The 13,354-nt window shown below is 45.5% G+C and overlaps 1 protein-coding gene across 2 annotated transcripts in view; it reads left to right on the top strand.

Annotated features, from left to right (window-relative positions):
- Nucleotides 1-13,354, top strand: part of KIF16B (kinesin family member 16B) — a 1,655,522-nt gene that overhangs the window by 539,076 nt on the left and 1,103,092 nt on the right. For both annotated transcript variants that reach the window (XM_078649578.1, XM_078649577.1), the window contains exon 12: nt 2,144-2,203. In XM_078649578.1, coding sequence (XP_078505704.1) covers nt 2,144-2,203 — 60 coding nt within the window. The remainder of the gene's footprint in view (nt 1-2,143; nt 2,204-13,354) is intronic.

Raw genomic sequence — 13,354 nt, 5'->3', positions numbered from 1 at the left:
GATGGTCACAATGTTGAGGCACATTTTAAAGTCGCAAAGAAAGGGGCACCTATTTTTATTTAATAGCCCATTCGAATCAAGTTTGAAGGCTGTAACAAAATTAGGAGATGGACCGGGAGGTTTGTAGAGGAGATGTGCCTTCAAAGATCAGTAAAAGGAGAGTCTGTAAGAGTGAGAGCTTCATTGTTGATGGAAGAAATGAGAAAGGAGGTTTTTTATAAATACAGACCACCGTATCTCCCCATTTATAGAATCTATTATTGTGTTTAATGTTGTATCCTCTAGAGTGGCCAGTGAAATAATTGAGGAAGAGTGTTCTTGGAGCGATGTCTTGGTAAGGAACAGGCAGTCCAGTTTATAGTGTAAAATCAATGTGTGAATTTCAGAATAATGTTTGGACTGAGATCTTACATTGAGGTGGGAAACATTGAGAGGCACTGATAAATGTGTGCCCGCACAGAGGGAGATTTAGTAAAACAGTTTTACCTTTGTGAACAGCAGACCATTGGTTCCAAGGAAGGACATATTAAGCAAAACTTCCTGCACATTACACCAAACTTCCTGGAGTTTTTCTGCACTTGTAAAATAGAACTATTCACTAGGGCCGTGGCTTAGGCAATTCTTTTAGATTTCCAGTGGAAAGACTAGGACCCTGTGTGGCAGTGCTAATTAGCTGTCACATCTGTTGGGCTTAAGCAGACTTTGAGGCCTCACTGATGCTTGAGTTCCAGTTCGTGATAGCTCCAGATGTGTTTAGGTATTTCAAGTCCAGCACTAAAAGGTGCTAAAACGTTTCCTCAATGCATGCATTCGCATCGCAAGCCCTTTGTCGACAGCATCATCAACAAAGATGCAGGACTCTACATTGCAAGCCCCGCAGTTTCTTCGAAACCCGCCGGTGCGTGATGCATCTTATGCAGGACTTTGCATCGCAAGCCCCTTGTCGAAGGCTTCCTCCACGCTGAGGCACGACCTTGTGTTGTGATTTCACTTTATTACTCTTTAAAGTACTGCATATATACTATACACATTGTTTCCAAGGTAAGCCTGATCAAGGACAGGTTAATTTGGGGTTTGCTTGTGACTTCAACCTGACAAGTATTGTGGTTGCTGCTTGCGTGGGGTGTCACCCCTTTCTACCAGTACCCCAGTTTCTTACACTCATGAGATTGGATGATGTTACTCCTGCTAGTAATTGCTTGTGTTGTGTCCCATCAGGTGTTGGTTTGGCCATTCTGCTCCTCAGAGTGGATGGATTCCTGGTTTCAGAATCTGCTCTCACAGTGGCAGTTTTCAGTGGTCAGTGATTTAATGGTTCACGATACAATCTCTCTCCTTCCACAGTGGAGTTTTGGAATCCGTTCATCCAAGAGGATGGGGCGTTCTGCATGATTTGTGGGTACCTACCATGGACTGTCTATTGCAGACTTAGCACTAGTTAATGTATCCTTATAATGTAAGAACTGTGACGAGGATAAGGACATGAAGTGACATTAATCAGATTACTTACAAACAATACTCGATACACCGAGTAGTCTCATCCTCATTAAAATGCTACATTGTTATGTTATGTTATGTTATTGATTTTTATTATGCGCACAGCTGCTCCAGCGAAGGAGCGTCCTGGCGCAGTGACAAGGTAGGACACAACATAACAGAAACTAAACATTAAGACCACTGACGAACATTTTAAAACAAGAAAGTCTTGATAGCTCACCCTACTCCATCGCATGCGGTCAGTCTTACACGCTTGTGGTTTATGAACAGAACCTCTGCATTAACATTCGGCTACTTATGTCTTTCTTACAGTTGGAGGGGTTGAAAACATGTTTAAACTATAAAGGGCTATTGCAGCTCCTTGCTTTCGAGACACAACTCGCATAGAGTAGTAGTCGTGTAAGTAAGGGTAGTGCTAAGTAATGGCAAACCATGGGGTATACATATTTCAAAGTAGGGACACTGAATCCAAGGCACAATACTGCGCTGAGAGTCTCCGCTTTCAAAGCAACTCTAGATGAATTACTAATGCTTGCATTCACTCTTTGCTGGCCATTGGGTAAACCATCAGTATTCACTGTCTGTGATGTACAGAGTTGTTTCTATTCTTCTTTTCTAATAAGCAAATTTTTGTTTTTCCCCGTAGGTAAAAGAACTAACCAAAGAATGGACAAACAAGTGGAATGAAACCCAAAACATCCTCAAGGTAAATATCAGCAATGTTTACAAATCCCTCCTAAAGCATTCACACAAGGCTTAGGTGTCCAGTAATCAGTTCGAAATATGCAAAGTTATCGAAGCTGGTAAACAACCATCGCAGAACAGAAATGAGGTTGGAAAACATCATTCTGGAATCTTGTGCATTCCAAGTAAATTAATTGAATGTGTGTATTTGCTGATTGACTTCCAGATGCTGAAGTCGCCAATGATTTTCCTCTAACCCCTCCCCCCATACTGGCATTTAAAGAAGCCCACTACAGACCACCCTACATGCCACATGACCCCCCCCTTTTACTATTTTTTCTGCTTCATGGAGCCACAGATGCGTGAATAGTAACATTCGTAGCAGAGAGCTCCTGTCCGAGATGCATGTCCTGATATGGGATAGTTTTTCGAAGAATTGGAAATTTGGAAATTGTGATGAAAAAAAGTCCGACTGAAAGACATTTTTTGCTACATTACCATTCACCATTGTTTTTTGTTGTGATTTTACTTTTTAATGGCTTTATAGTTGTTAGTGATATAAAATGTGTAAAGATGCGATCTTGTTCAGACAGATTTATGCATGCAGAAGTTTGGTTCTTATCTATATAGAAAGATAGATAGATAGATAGATAGATAGATAGATAGATAGATAGATAGATAGATATATCTCAATGCATGGTACCTTACTGTAAACTTAACTTTTACAGGTATTGCAGGCTGTCTGTATGAAGTGAGACAGAGAACTTTATAATGCTGGTACTGGGGTCAAGCAGCTTTCTTTGGCTAGTTCTTCTCTGAATGAGCATACAAATTGGCAGAAGCCTGATGCTCCTAACCTGATGCTGGGGGGAGAGGCTGAGATGCATTTCAGAATTTGATGGTGGCGGCTCTGGCACCAGAGGGCCCCGTGGAGCCAAGCCTGGATAGATGGCGGTCGATCTTACTCAAACTTCCCCGGCGCTGATGCCGGCCGTGCCCCCAGCCAATGCCGTCCCCTACCTCACCCCCGAGATGGACCCAGAGCCGGACCAACATTGGTCGACTTCGAATCCTGAGGGTACTTTAGTTCCTCAGTTCATCCCTGTTGGTCCCTGTCACCCAGAAGGTGGTGATTAGGATTGGGAGAGGCCGCTGGACCCTTTCGCAGACCAGCGTGAAGAGCCGGACTGTGGAGAGGACCTAAGGGACGCCAGTGGTCTGGATGCTTCTCCAGACTTTAACATGCTTTCTCCCCCTACTGTGGCTACGGAGGAAGGAGTGTCCTACGCTGTGGTGGTGCAAAGGGCAGCCGAGGCCTTGGGCTTGGAGTTCCCTTCAGTGGCAGTCTGGACTAATCTCCTGACCGAAATTCTTTCAGCCTGCGTCAACCTCCTCTGAACCCCTTCTGCCCTTCAACCAAGCCCTCACAGATGTCCTTCTGGGCACCTGGTCCAAGCCCAGTACAGGGGCTCCTGTGGAAAGGACGATTGCCCACTGCCTGGCTCCGGGCATCGTAGTTTTCCTCACCCAACACCCTTCCCCCGAGATCTTGGTGGTCCAAGCCTCTTCTTCCAAGGCTGCATTTCCTTCTGCTCCCCCAGAAATGGATTCCAGACGCTGGATCATCTTGGGAAGCGCATATTCTCAAGGGCTGATACTCCCATACTATCTGGGAATGGTCGCGCAAGTGCTGCCTCAGTGCCCAGAGGAGGCTCAGACTGTTCTCTCACAAGCGGTTGCTGATGGGAGAGATGCAGCTAAAGTTGGTCGGTAAAGGGAGGGACAATGTCTTGATGTTTGAATGCAGGTGTAGGGCAGATGCAGTTAAAAAAACAAAATTAAGTCTCACATTTAGATTCATCTAAGCCCGTTCAGTGTTTCAAGAGAGATTGAAAGATCTAAAACGTGCTAACATGGGTCTGAGGATTTAGGCGGTTCAGTGTTTTAGGAAAGTGGAGGAAGCTAAAACAAATCTAGATTACTGTACCCTCTACTGAATGTATGGATACTGTGTGGAGTCTCAACACAGTGTATGGGTAACAAACATGTGAGCATGGTGGCACTAATGATGAGTCAACTCTGATGCTGTGAGACGTGGATGAGGAATCGAAGGACTATGTCTTCAGTCAGCGGGTGTATGGAGGAAGCAGTACACTGCTTGACAGAGGAGGTGCCACAGTTTTGGTGCTTCTGGATCTATCAGCAGCTTTTGACACGGTTGATCATGTTACACTGATCAACCGTGTCTCAGCCATAGGCATCAGACTGAAGGCCAAAGCTCTTCTTTCCTCCTTCCCATCTAATCGGCCCCGGTCAGTCAGTATGGTTGATTTCAACTCACCAGTATTTTCTCTCCCTTGTGGAGTTCAGCAAGGATCTTCGCTAAGTCCAACTTAGTTTAACATCTATGTGACGGACTTAGCACGAGTATTTAAATCCTTTAGGATAGGTCTCACGTCATATGTGGATGACACACAACTGGTGCTTGCGGTGCACAAAGACCTTGCCTTAAATTAAACTCAGACAAGACTGAAGTAATGGTCTTTGGTAACCTTGCCTCAGGGTGGCCTCCGACCTGGTGGCCAGCTGAGCTAGGATCACTCCCTACCCTCCGTCAAGAAGGCCAGAATCTTAGGTGTCATATTTGATGATAGCTTATCTTTTACACATCAAGCCAACTCCGTGGTCTCCTCCTCCTTTTATGTTTTAAGGATGATAAAGAAATTGTTACCTTTCCTCCCAATCAGTACTGGGAGAACACTTATCAGCGCTCTGGTTAAGTCTAATGTGGACTACTGCAATGGCCTTCTAATAAATGCCCAAGAAAAATTTCAGGGTAGGCTACAACTGATACAGAATGCAGCTGCCAGGATACTGTCAGGTACCCTGAAGTTTAAGTCAATTTCCAATGTGGTGCGACAGCTCCATTGGCTGCCCATAAAAAGTAGAACTAAATTCAAGGCGCTGTATATTGCCTACAAGGTAACTCACAACATAGGACCTGAATACCTGAAGTAAGCTTTTCTGGCATATTCGCCCAGCAGATCTCTGCGCTCAGCAGACGCCAAACTTCGATCGTCCTCAGAACCAAGAAAGCCAACTGGGGTGATAGAAGTTTCATAGTGGCCACATCTAAACTGTGGAATTCGCTCCCCCTGCAGATTAAGGCCAGTCCCACCTTGCTATCATACAGAAAACAAGTAAAAACTTGGCTCTTTAAGCAATGAGCGGCCATCCCTCCGCTAATCCTTACAGTCCATAGCGCCGAGACACCTATGAGTAATTGTGCCCTCTAGAAGTTGTTTACATAATATAACACTTAAAATAGTAATAATGTCTTCAGTCAGTTGTGAAACCAATGCAAATCAGCAGCAAGCTGAACCACGACAGGATGGTTATCAAATGAAAACTACCAACAGCCACACAAGTGAGCCTCTAGAACCATGCTGAATGCAAAATACTTTTACGGTACATGGTTGGCTTGTCTTTTGTGGTGCAGTTTAGAGGTATCGGGCAAAAAGTAAATTATTTCTAATTGTACCATCATAGGGAAGTGTGACATTAATGTGTGGCATTTTCTATGCTTTGTGAATGTATTTTTTATGATTGAAATTGTTAATTTGAGTATGTCCCATTTTGCTTATATGACATTATTTGGTATAAGATTCTCTCCAATACCAAGTTATGGAGAAGGCAAATTGGTATTATTAGTCTAGATGTCTCATTCAGACAACAAGCATCTTATTTCCTGTCTTTATATTTATAACCTGATTACTATCTAAGTTTACCCTCATGATGCTTTACTGTCAGTGTTTGCTTCCTAAAATCTCTTGTGTTCTTGAATTTGTTATATTTTAATTTTTTTGCATTTTAGACCAGTTTTTTTTATGCTATGATTTAAAATGCCTATGGGCGGATTGATTACTGCGAACACAAAAAATACTATATTAGGCGCTTATTTCATATTACCATATCTACCAGATGTGCATTTCACCCAAGGGAAACGACGATACTGAAGTTTCGTTATTTCCTTGGATCAGAACTTTTGCAGGTTTCTAAAATACTGTGCTTACAATGATCTGTATCAGCAGTATTGGCTTTTGCACACCAAATTACTGCATGTTTTGCCTCTTCACCTGAGACTGATTTCACCAGATGTTCCTTCGTGAACCATTCATGGTGAAAGCAGCTCGCACTGGGAGCTGCACTATTGCTGCCTTACTTGTATTCCTGATTTGACCTTTAACTCCAGTTTACACTCGTCTCTGCATGGTGTTAAAACATGTAACTAACCCATACATGCTAAATGTGCAGTTTGCATTGAAAAGATACTAGATGTAACATGACCTATAATTTGTCTGTTAAATTGAATATGTTAAATATTTGGCACTAAGTTTTTTACATTGTCTAGATATCATATAGATGTACAGTCTAATTCATAATGTACTTTAAAATTGTTGAGTTGTTAAAGGGAGGTTGGGACATTTGATCCTGTCGAACCTAGATATGGCTGCTGCTCTTTGTTGACCTCAGGGATGTTACTCGGTTAAATAACCCCGTTAAAACAAATACAATGTCCATAACTGTAAAGGGAGAAAGAAGTGGTATTGGCCTGTTGCAAGAGACAAACATACTGGAGGCAGAAGTTGTGAGGACTCGAAGGGAATAGTATATCACTTTTGCTACTCATCCAGTCATAAGGAGTTAATTAATATACTAATTAGTAGAATGCTGTACTGCGAGGTTACTTAGGAATAGTCTGATCCTAATGGTAGATCATTATGTCTATTACTAGAAATAGAAGATAAAACGTCACTACTAGTAAATGCATGCTCACAACTGGTACTTGCCTACTCACGGAGTACCTCTCCTGCTAGCTGTATTGTCTAATGAACTTGTTACAAAATATTGTTGGAAAATAATAGTATGAGAAGGGTTTGCTAAAATTCCCCGAAACATCTTAAGCATAGGATTTCTGTTAGGACTGGTCTGACAAAATTAGAGATCATAGCGATCGACTAACTCTGGACTTCCTTAAGAAATATGTCGGACTGGCTAACAAAGGGAGGCTCATGTACCTATTAGATAGAGACACATTGTTCAGCTTTGCATAAAACATTCTCTAAGTTGTATTTTTCCTGGTGGGGGGTCATCCAATAGACCCAACCATATATTGTAATGAAGGCCTCATCCCCTTGACAGATCATGCAAATACATAAATGCATATCTTATAAGGAAAAGTAAAAGAAAACAAAGTTCAGTCGCTTCCGAATGCATGGTAACCCTTTTATCTTATTTTCTAGTGCCCTTTTAAAGAGGAATTGTGAAGAGTGCTGATCAAAATGTTGTACCAGAATTTAGCAGGTGTTTTAATGTTGTATGGTAATCACTCCAAGCTTTCATTGGAGGAGCGACCATCTTCTCTATTGCACATTACAAAAGAAATCTGAAAGAGACAGTTTATAGATTCCTTACTTTAGAATTACCCCCAGGCGTCAGACTGGATCAGGAGAATTTTTTCTTAGCAGTACCCCTGCGCTTTGGTAGGTGGCGTCGGTCGACTTCGCGTACTTTGTCGGTGATGTCTACTTACACGCCGCCCCTGTGCGCTAATGTCTGTGATTTCTTTTTCTTCACCAGTCTAGTGCAGATCCGGAGAGAGCTACCCCTTTAGTCACTTTTTGAATAAACTTATTTGACGTTTTGTCGACTTTTTTTCGAATCTTCGACTCCTGGTTCGCAAGGGTTGTCCCACCGTCGGACCGGATTTAAGCTTTGCGAGGCCTTTCATAGACTGATGTCTGTTATAGACCTGCATCACGTATGCCTTTGGTTTCTGGAACGCGACCATGACCCGAAGTCGTGCTCCGACTGCCGGCCATGAAAGTCTTTGCGGGAGTGGTCCCTATAGCACTTGGAGGCCCGGCATTCAGCCCCGCGTCGCTTCCGTTCAAAAGGAGGGTATCGAGGCCATTTGCAGAGCCCCCACACCTGGTCCCATTCAAAGTCTTTGAAGTCCTCGGGTAAGTTAAAGCACAGAAGGCGAAGAAGCACCTGCGCTCTTCGCCTTCTCCCTGTCAGTCGGCTGACGCGACGCAGGACCTGGAGCGTCGTTGCTCTAAGGCTCCATCTCCAGTGCCTCCCAACTTCATATATTTTATGAAGCCCTCCACTGTATCTTTGAGAAGCCTGACTCCGCTGGCACGCCTTCGGGCAGGCGGAGCTGGTCGGGACTCCTGGACCATTGATGGTGGCGGCTCTGGCGCCAGAGGGCCCCCGTGGAGCCAAGCCTGTATCCGGATAGATGGCGGTCGATCTTACTCAAACTTCCCCGGCGCTGATGCCGGCCGTGCCCCCAGCCAATGCCGTCCCCTACCTCACCCCCGAGATGGACCCAGAGCCGGACCAACATTGGTCGACTTCGAATCCTGAGGGTACTTTAGTTCCTCAGTTCATCCCTGTTGTTCCCTGTCACCCGGAAGGTGGTGATTAGGATTGGGAGGGGCCGCTGGACCCTTTCGCAGACCAGCGTGAAGAGCCGGACTGTAGAGAGGACCTAAGGGACGCCAGTGGTCTGGATGCTTCTCCAGACTTTGGCATGCTTTCTCCCCCTACTGTGGCTACGGAGGGGGGAGTGTCCTACGCTGTGGTGGTGCAAAGGGCAGCAGAGGCCTTGGGCTTGGAGCTCCCTTCAGTGGCAGTCTGGACTAATCTCCTGACCGAAATTCTTTCAGCCTGCGTCAACCTCCTCTGAACCCCTTCTGCCCTTCAACCAAGCCCTCATAGACGTCCTTCTGGGCACCTGGTCCAAGCCCAGTACAGGGGCTCCTGTGGAAAGGACGATTGCCCACTGCCTGGCTCCGGGCATCGCAGTTTTCCTCACCCAACACCCTTCCCCCAAGATCTTAGTGGTCCAAGCCTCTTCTTCCAAGGGTGCATTCCCTTCTGCTCCCCCAGAAATGGATTCCAGACGGTGGATCATCTTGGGAAGTGCATATTCTCTTCCTCCAGCTTGGCTCTGCGGTCCTTGAAAACCGCATGCCTCAAGGGCTTTTACTCCCATACTATCTGGGAACGGTCGCGCAAGTGCTGCCTCAGTGCCCAGAGGAGGCTCCGACTGTTCTCTCACAAGCGGTTGCTGATGGGAGAGATGCAGCTAAATTCACGATTCGATGTGGACTGGATATCACTGACTCATCAGGCAGAACGATTGCCACGTCCGTAGCCCTTAGGCACTACTCCTGGTTGAGGACGTCTGGGTTTTTGGGGGATGTCTAGTCAACATTGCTGGACAAGCCCTTCAATGCCCGTCGCCTTTTTGGCGTCAAAGCAGACTCAGACCTTCCACCCCAGTCTGCTTTTTGCCCCCTTCGTGGCTATGGAAGGGGCACCCCTCTGCGTCCAGTCCAGTCTAGTCTAGCCACCGGCCAATTCACGCTTCCCAGCCTCTGCATGGCTGCAGACGTGGGACCCAGTGACCTCACGGGTATGGAAGCCAGCTGGCGGGCTAGTCCACCCTTTCCCCCCCTGCAGCAGCCTCCAAACCCTCCTAATCTGACCCACAGGGCCCTCAGCGGCCAGTGGATGGCAGGTGTCGCCATGCAACCCTTTGGCCATACTAGTGGCCCTCGGATTTTCACAAAAGTGATGGCGGTGGTCGCAGCTCATCTGCTCAAATCACGGGTTCCAGTCCTCCCCTGTCTCGATGACTGTCTGTGAGGACGGGTTCGCCCCAGGCTGTCGTCTTCCACCTCCAGACTTCGGCAGACCTCCTGCTCTTGCTGGAGTTCACTATAAATGTGCCGAAGTCACACCTGACTCCTTCTCAGACGCTTCCTTTTATCAGAGCTGTTCTGGACACAGTGCAGTTTCACGCCTATCCCCCCGAGCAGCGAATTCGGGATATTCAGGCTATGATACCGATGTTTCAGCCTCTATCTTGGATTTCGGTGAGAATGATGCTCAGGCTGCTGGGCCTCATGGTCTCCTGCATCATGCTGGTGGATCATGCCAGGTGGTATATGCGGGCTCCACAGTGGGACCTGAATTTCCAGTGAGCGCAGCATCAGGGGAATCTTTCCGACTACATCCAGATCTCTGAGTAAACTTCACAACAACTGCAGTGGTGGCTAACAGACCAGGACTGAGTCAGAGGCAGATCCCTCTCCCTTCCCCACCCAGAACTAACAATGGTGACCAATGCATCGCTCCTGGGATGGGGTGGCCATCTGGAAGATGCAGAGATCAGAGGGGTCTGGTCTCCGGCTGAGTCCGGGCTCCAAATCAACCTGTTGGAGCTCCGGGCGATCCACCTGGCAGTGAAGGCATTCCTCCCCTCCCTCAATGGGGAAAGTAGTGCAGGTGTTCACGGACAACACCACCGCCATGTGGTACTGCAAGAAACAGGGCGGGTGGGGTTGTAGAGGCTCTTCGCCTTTGGAAATGGCTGGAACATCAGGGCACCCTTTCACCCTGAAAACTGCCTTTCCTGTTGCCATCACCTCTGTCTGCAGGGTGAGTGAGCTTCAAGCTCTATCTTCTAAGCCCCCTTTCTTTTCTGTGCATCCGGACAAAGTGGTGCTTAGGACGAGACCCTCGTTCCTTCCTAAAGTGGTTACACCATTTCACATAGGACAAACTATCACTTTGCTCAATTTTTTCCCACCTCTGCACCCTTCCAAGGAGGTGGTGAGACTCCACAGTCTGGACTCAAAACGTGCGCTGTTCTTCTACCTTGACCTCACAAAAGATTTCTGGGTGGATGATCAACTCTTTGTTGGCTATGTGGGTGCCAAGAAAGGTTCGGGCTGTCCAAAAGCATACCATCTCCCGATGGGTTGTCCTTTGAATTAAAATTTGTTACACTTTAGCAAAAAAGGAACATCCAGTGGGGCTGTGTGCTCATTCCGCTAGGGCTACGGCAGCAACTACTGCATTGTCACGTGGAGTACCACATCTTGCCATCTGCCAGGCTGCAACGTGGGCGTCTTTGCACACGTTCACCAGACATTACTGCCTGGACAGCCAAGCCTGGAGGGACGGCTATTTTGCCTGTTCTGTCCTCCATGATTTTCTGGTGTGAACTTGGTTTGAAGACCCTCCTCCGGGGTTGGTATTCCTGGGTTATCTATTCTAGGGTAAGGAATCTATAACTGTCTCTTTCAGATGAACAAGTTACTTACCATCAGTAACAATGTATCTGTAAGATGCATAAGTTAATTATAGATTCCTTACCGCCCTACCCATCATCTCCGCTCTGCGAACTGATACAGGGCCCTGGTTGTGGCACACCAGTGGTCAATGTCTTTCATGGCTCTGAGCTTCTGGCATAGAAAGTCGTGTCAGAACTGACGTCGGCACACAAGGGCGGCGTCTAAGTAAGCACTGCAACGACATCCCGGCGACCACGACGCCGATGACTGACGCAGAGTCGACCAACCCCACCTACCGACACGCAGGGGTACTGCTATAAAAAAAACTCTCCAGATCCAGTCAGACGCCTGGGGGTAATTCTAATGTGAGGAATCTATAACTAACTTATCTCTCTTACAGATACATCGTTACCAAAGGTAAGTAACTTGTTCATCAGAGTGTTCATAGTTGGACAACCTGGCAACAAGGCTAAGGGACAGAGAGAATGAGTGACATTCCATTAATTTGGTATGTACCAAAAAACTGAACTTCTTGTGTCTTTGTAGTACCTGAGAAATACAGAAGAGGCGAGGACGGAGGAAAAACAATCTGTATGTAGGCTACTACAGCTAAATGATAGGAAATTATAAATTAGACGCACATTTTAATAATAGATGGCCACATGAACTAATAGATAAAAGACAAAATATTTAACTTATGCTTGGCCTTTTTTAGTGACCTACCAGAGACCAAACAAAATTCTTTTTTAAAATCTGCGTCTTCCTATCCTTTCAGAGTAAGAATGTGAAACATCAATGGACTTTTCTCATGACTTTGTACACTGTTCAGTTCTAATACTGTGCAGATGTGTTTGTGCTTGCTACAGACCTATATCTTTGTTGAATGAAGTCTATCAAATATTTGCTAAAATGTGGGCAGAACAACCAACATGTGGCATTTGGCTATGATAAAAAGAACATGAATACTTTTTGTACAGCTGTCAAGCCTTGCACAGCAGTTTTAAAAAAAATCTTTGTATAAAATTTCTTATTTAAACAGCACAAAGCAAATGTGTTAACGCCAGGAAAGGCTAAGTAGAAAAAGGGCATCAATGTCTTCAAAATCCAGTTTTTAGGGCAAATTTATTACAAACTCCTTTCAGCAGAAAATTTGAGTGGGTAACTTTATGAGGAGAGCAGGCCCGCTACATGTGGGTATGAGGAGGATATAATGTAATAATGGAAAAATTAAATCACAAATGGAGGTGAGTGATAATGATGCTACAGTGTAGCTCATTTGACTTCTCGTTACTTAATCCTCATCGTGTCACTCAGAGATAATCTGTGGTGGTGCCTCCTGGAATTTAGCTAAGAGTCCCTCCCATTGCTGAGAATTTTCATAGTTACCTAACCTGCAGTTATCTAGACTTAATGTTGCCAGTTCAAGCTCAGCCCATTGTGTTACTATGTTCAACCACGTCTGAGTGTGTGGGCCGTTGCCTTGTAAAGCAGCTCAATGTCAAAATATATACCAGTGGCAAATGATCTGGTCCTCTTACTGTTCGTAGTGGAAGTACACAAGATTGCTCGTTGTAGCCTATTCTTCGTTCTGCCTGTGAAACCTTAAGCAGTTGAGATTACACAACACAGTATCATATTCTCTCTGGTGTTTTCTCGTTGAAATTCCCTTCCTATTCATGCATTGTTATTCCTCGTTTAAAATGTCCTTGAAATTTTTCTATTGTTTTTTTATCACACCCCAGACCTACGTGAAGCTCTATTGTGGAAGCTCTACATATGCAAACAAATAGCTGGTGGAATAATCAGATGGCAAAAAGGAAGGCTGTGACAAATCACTCCTTCCAGGAGTGTATTTGCTTCTAGTCATGGTGGGCGACTCCAGAAGGACAGTATTTAATAGGTCAATGCCAGATGCTGTTCCCAAGTGGTCCATCCAAGGTTTGGGTAGGATGTTTGAAATAGATTATAACAATTGAGCCCTTTCTTCAGGTGTGCACCCATCATCTCTGCCAGAGTCCTTG

Source organism: Lissotriton helveticus, chromosome 6, assembly GCF_964261635.1.
Source record: "Lissotriton helveticus chromosome 6, aLisHel1.1, whole genome shotgun sequence".
NCBI lineage: Eukaryota > Metazoa > Chordata > Amphibia > Caudata > Salamandridae > Lissotriton > Lissotriton helveticus.
Note: the sequence above shows the minus strand (reverse complement) of the source record. Positions and strands in the feature narration are given on the sequence as shown.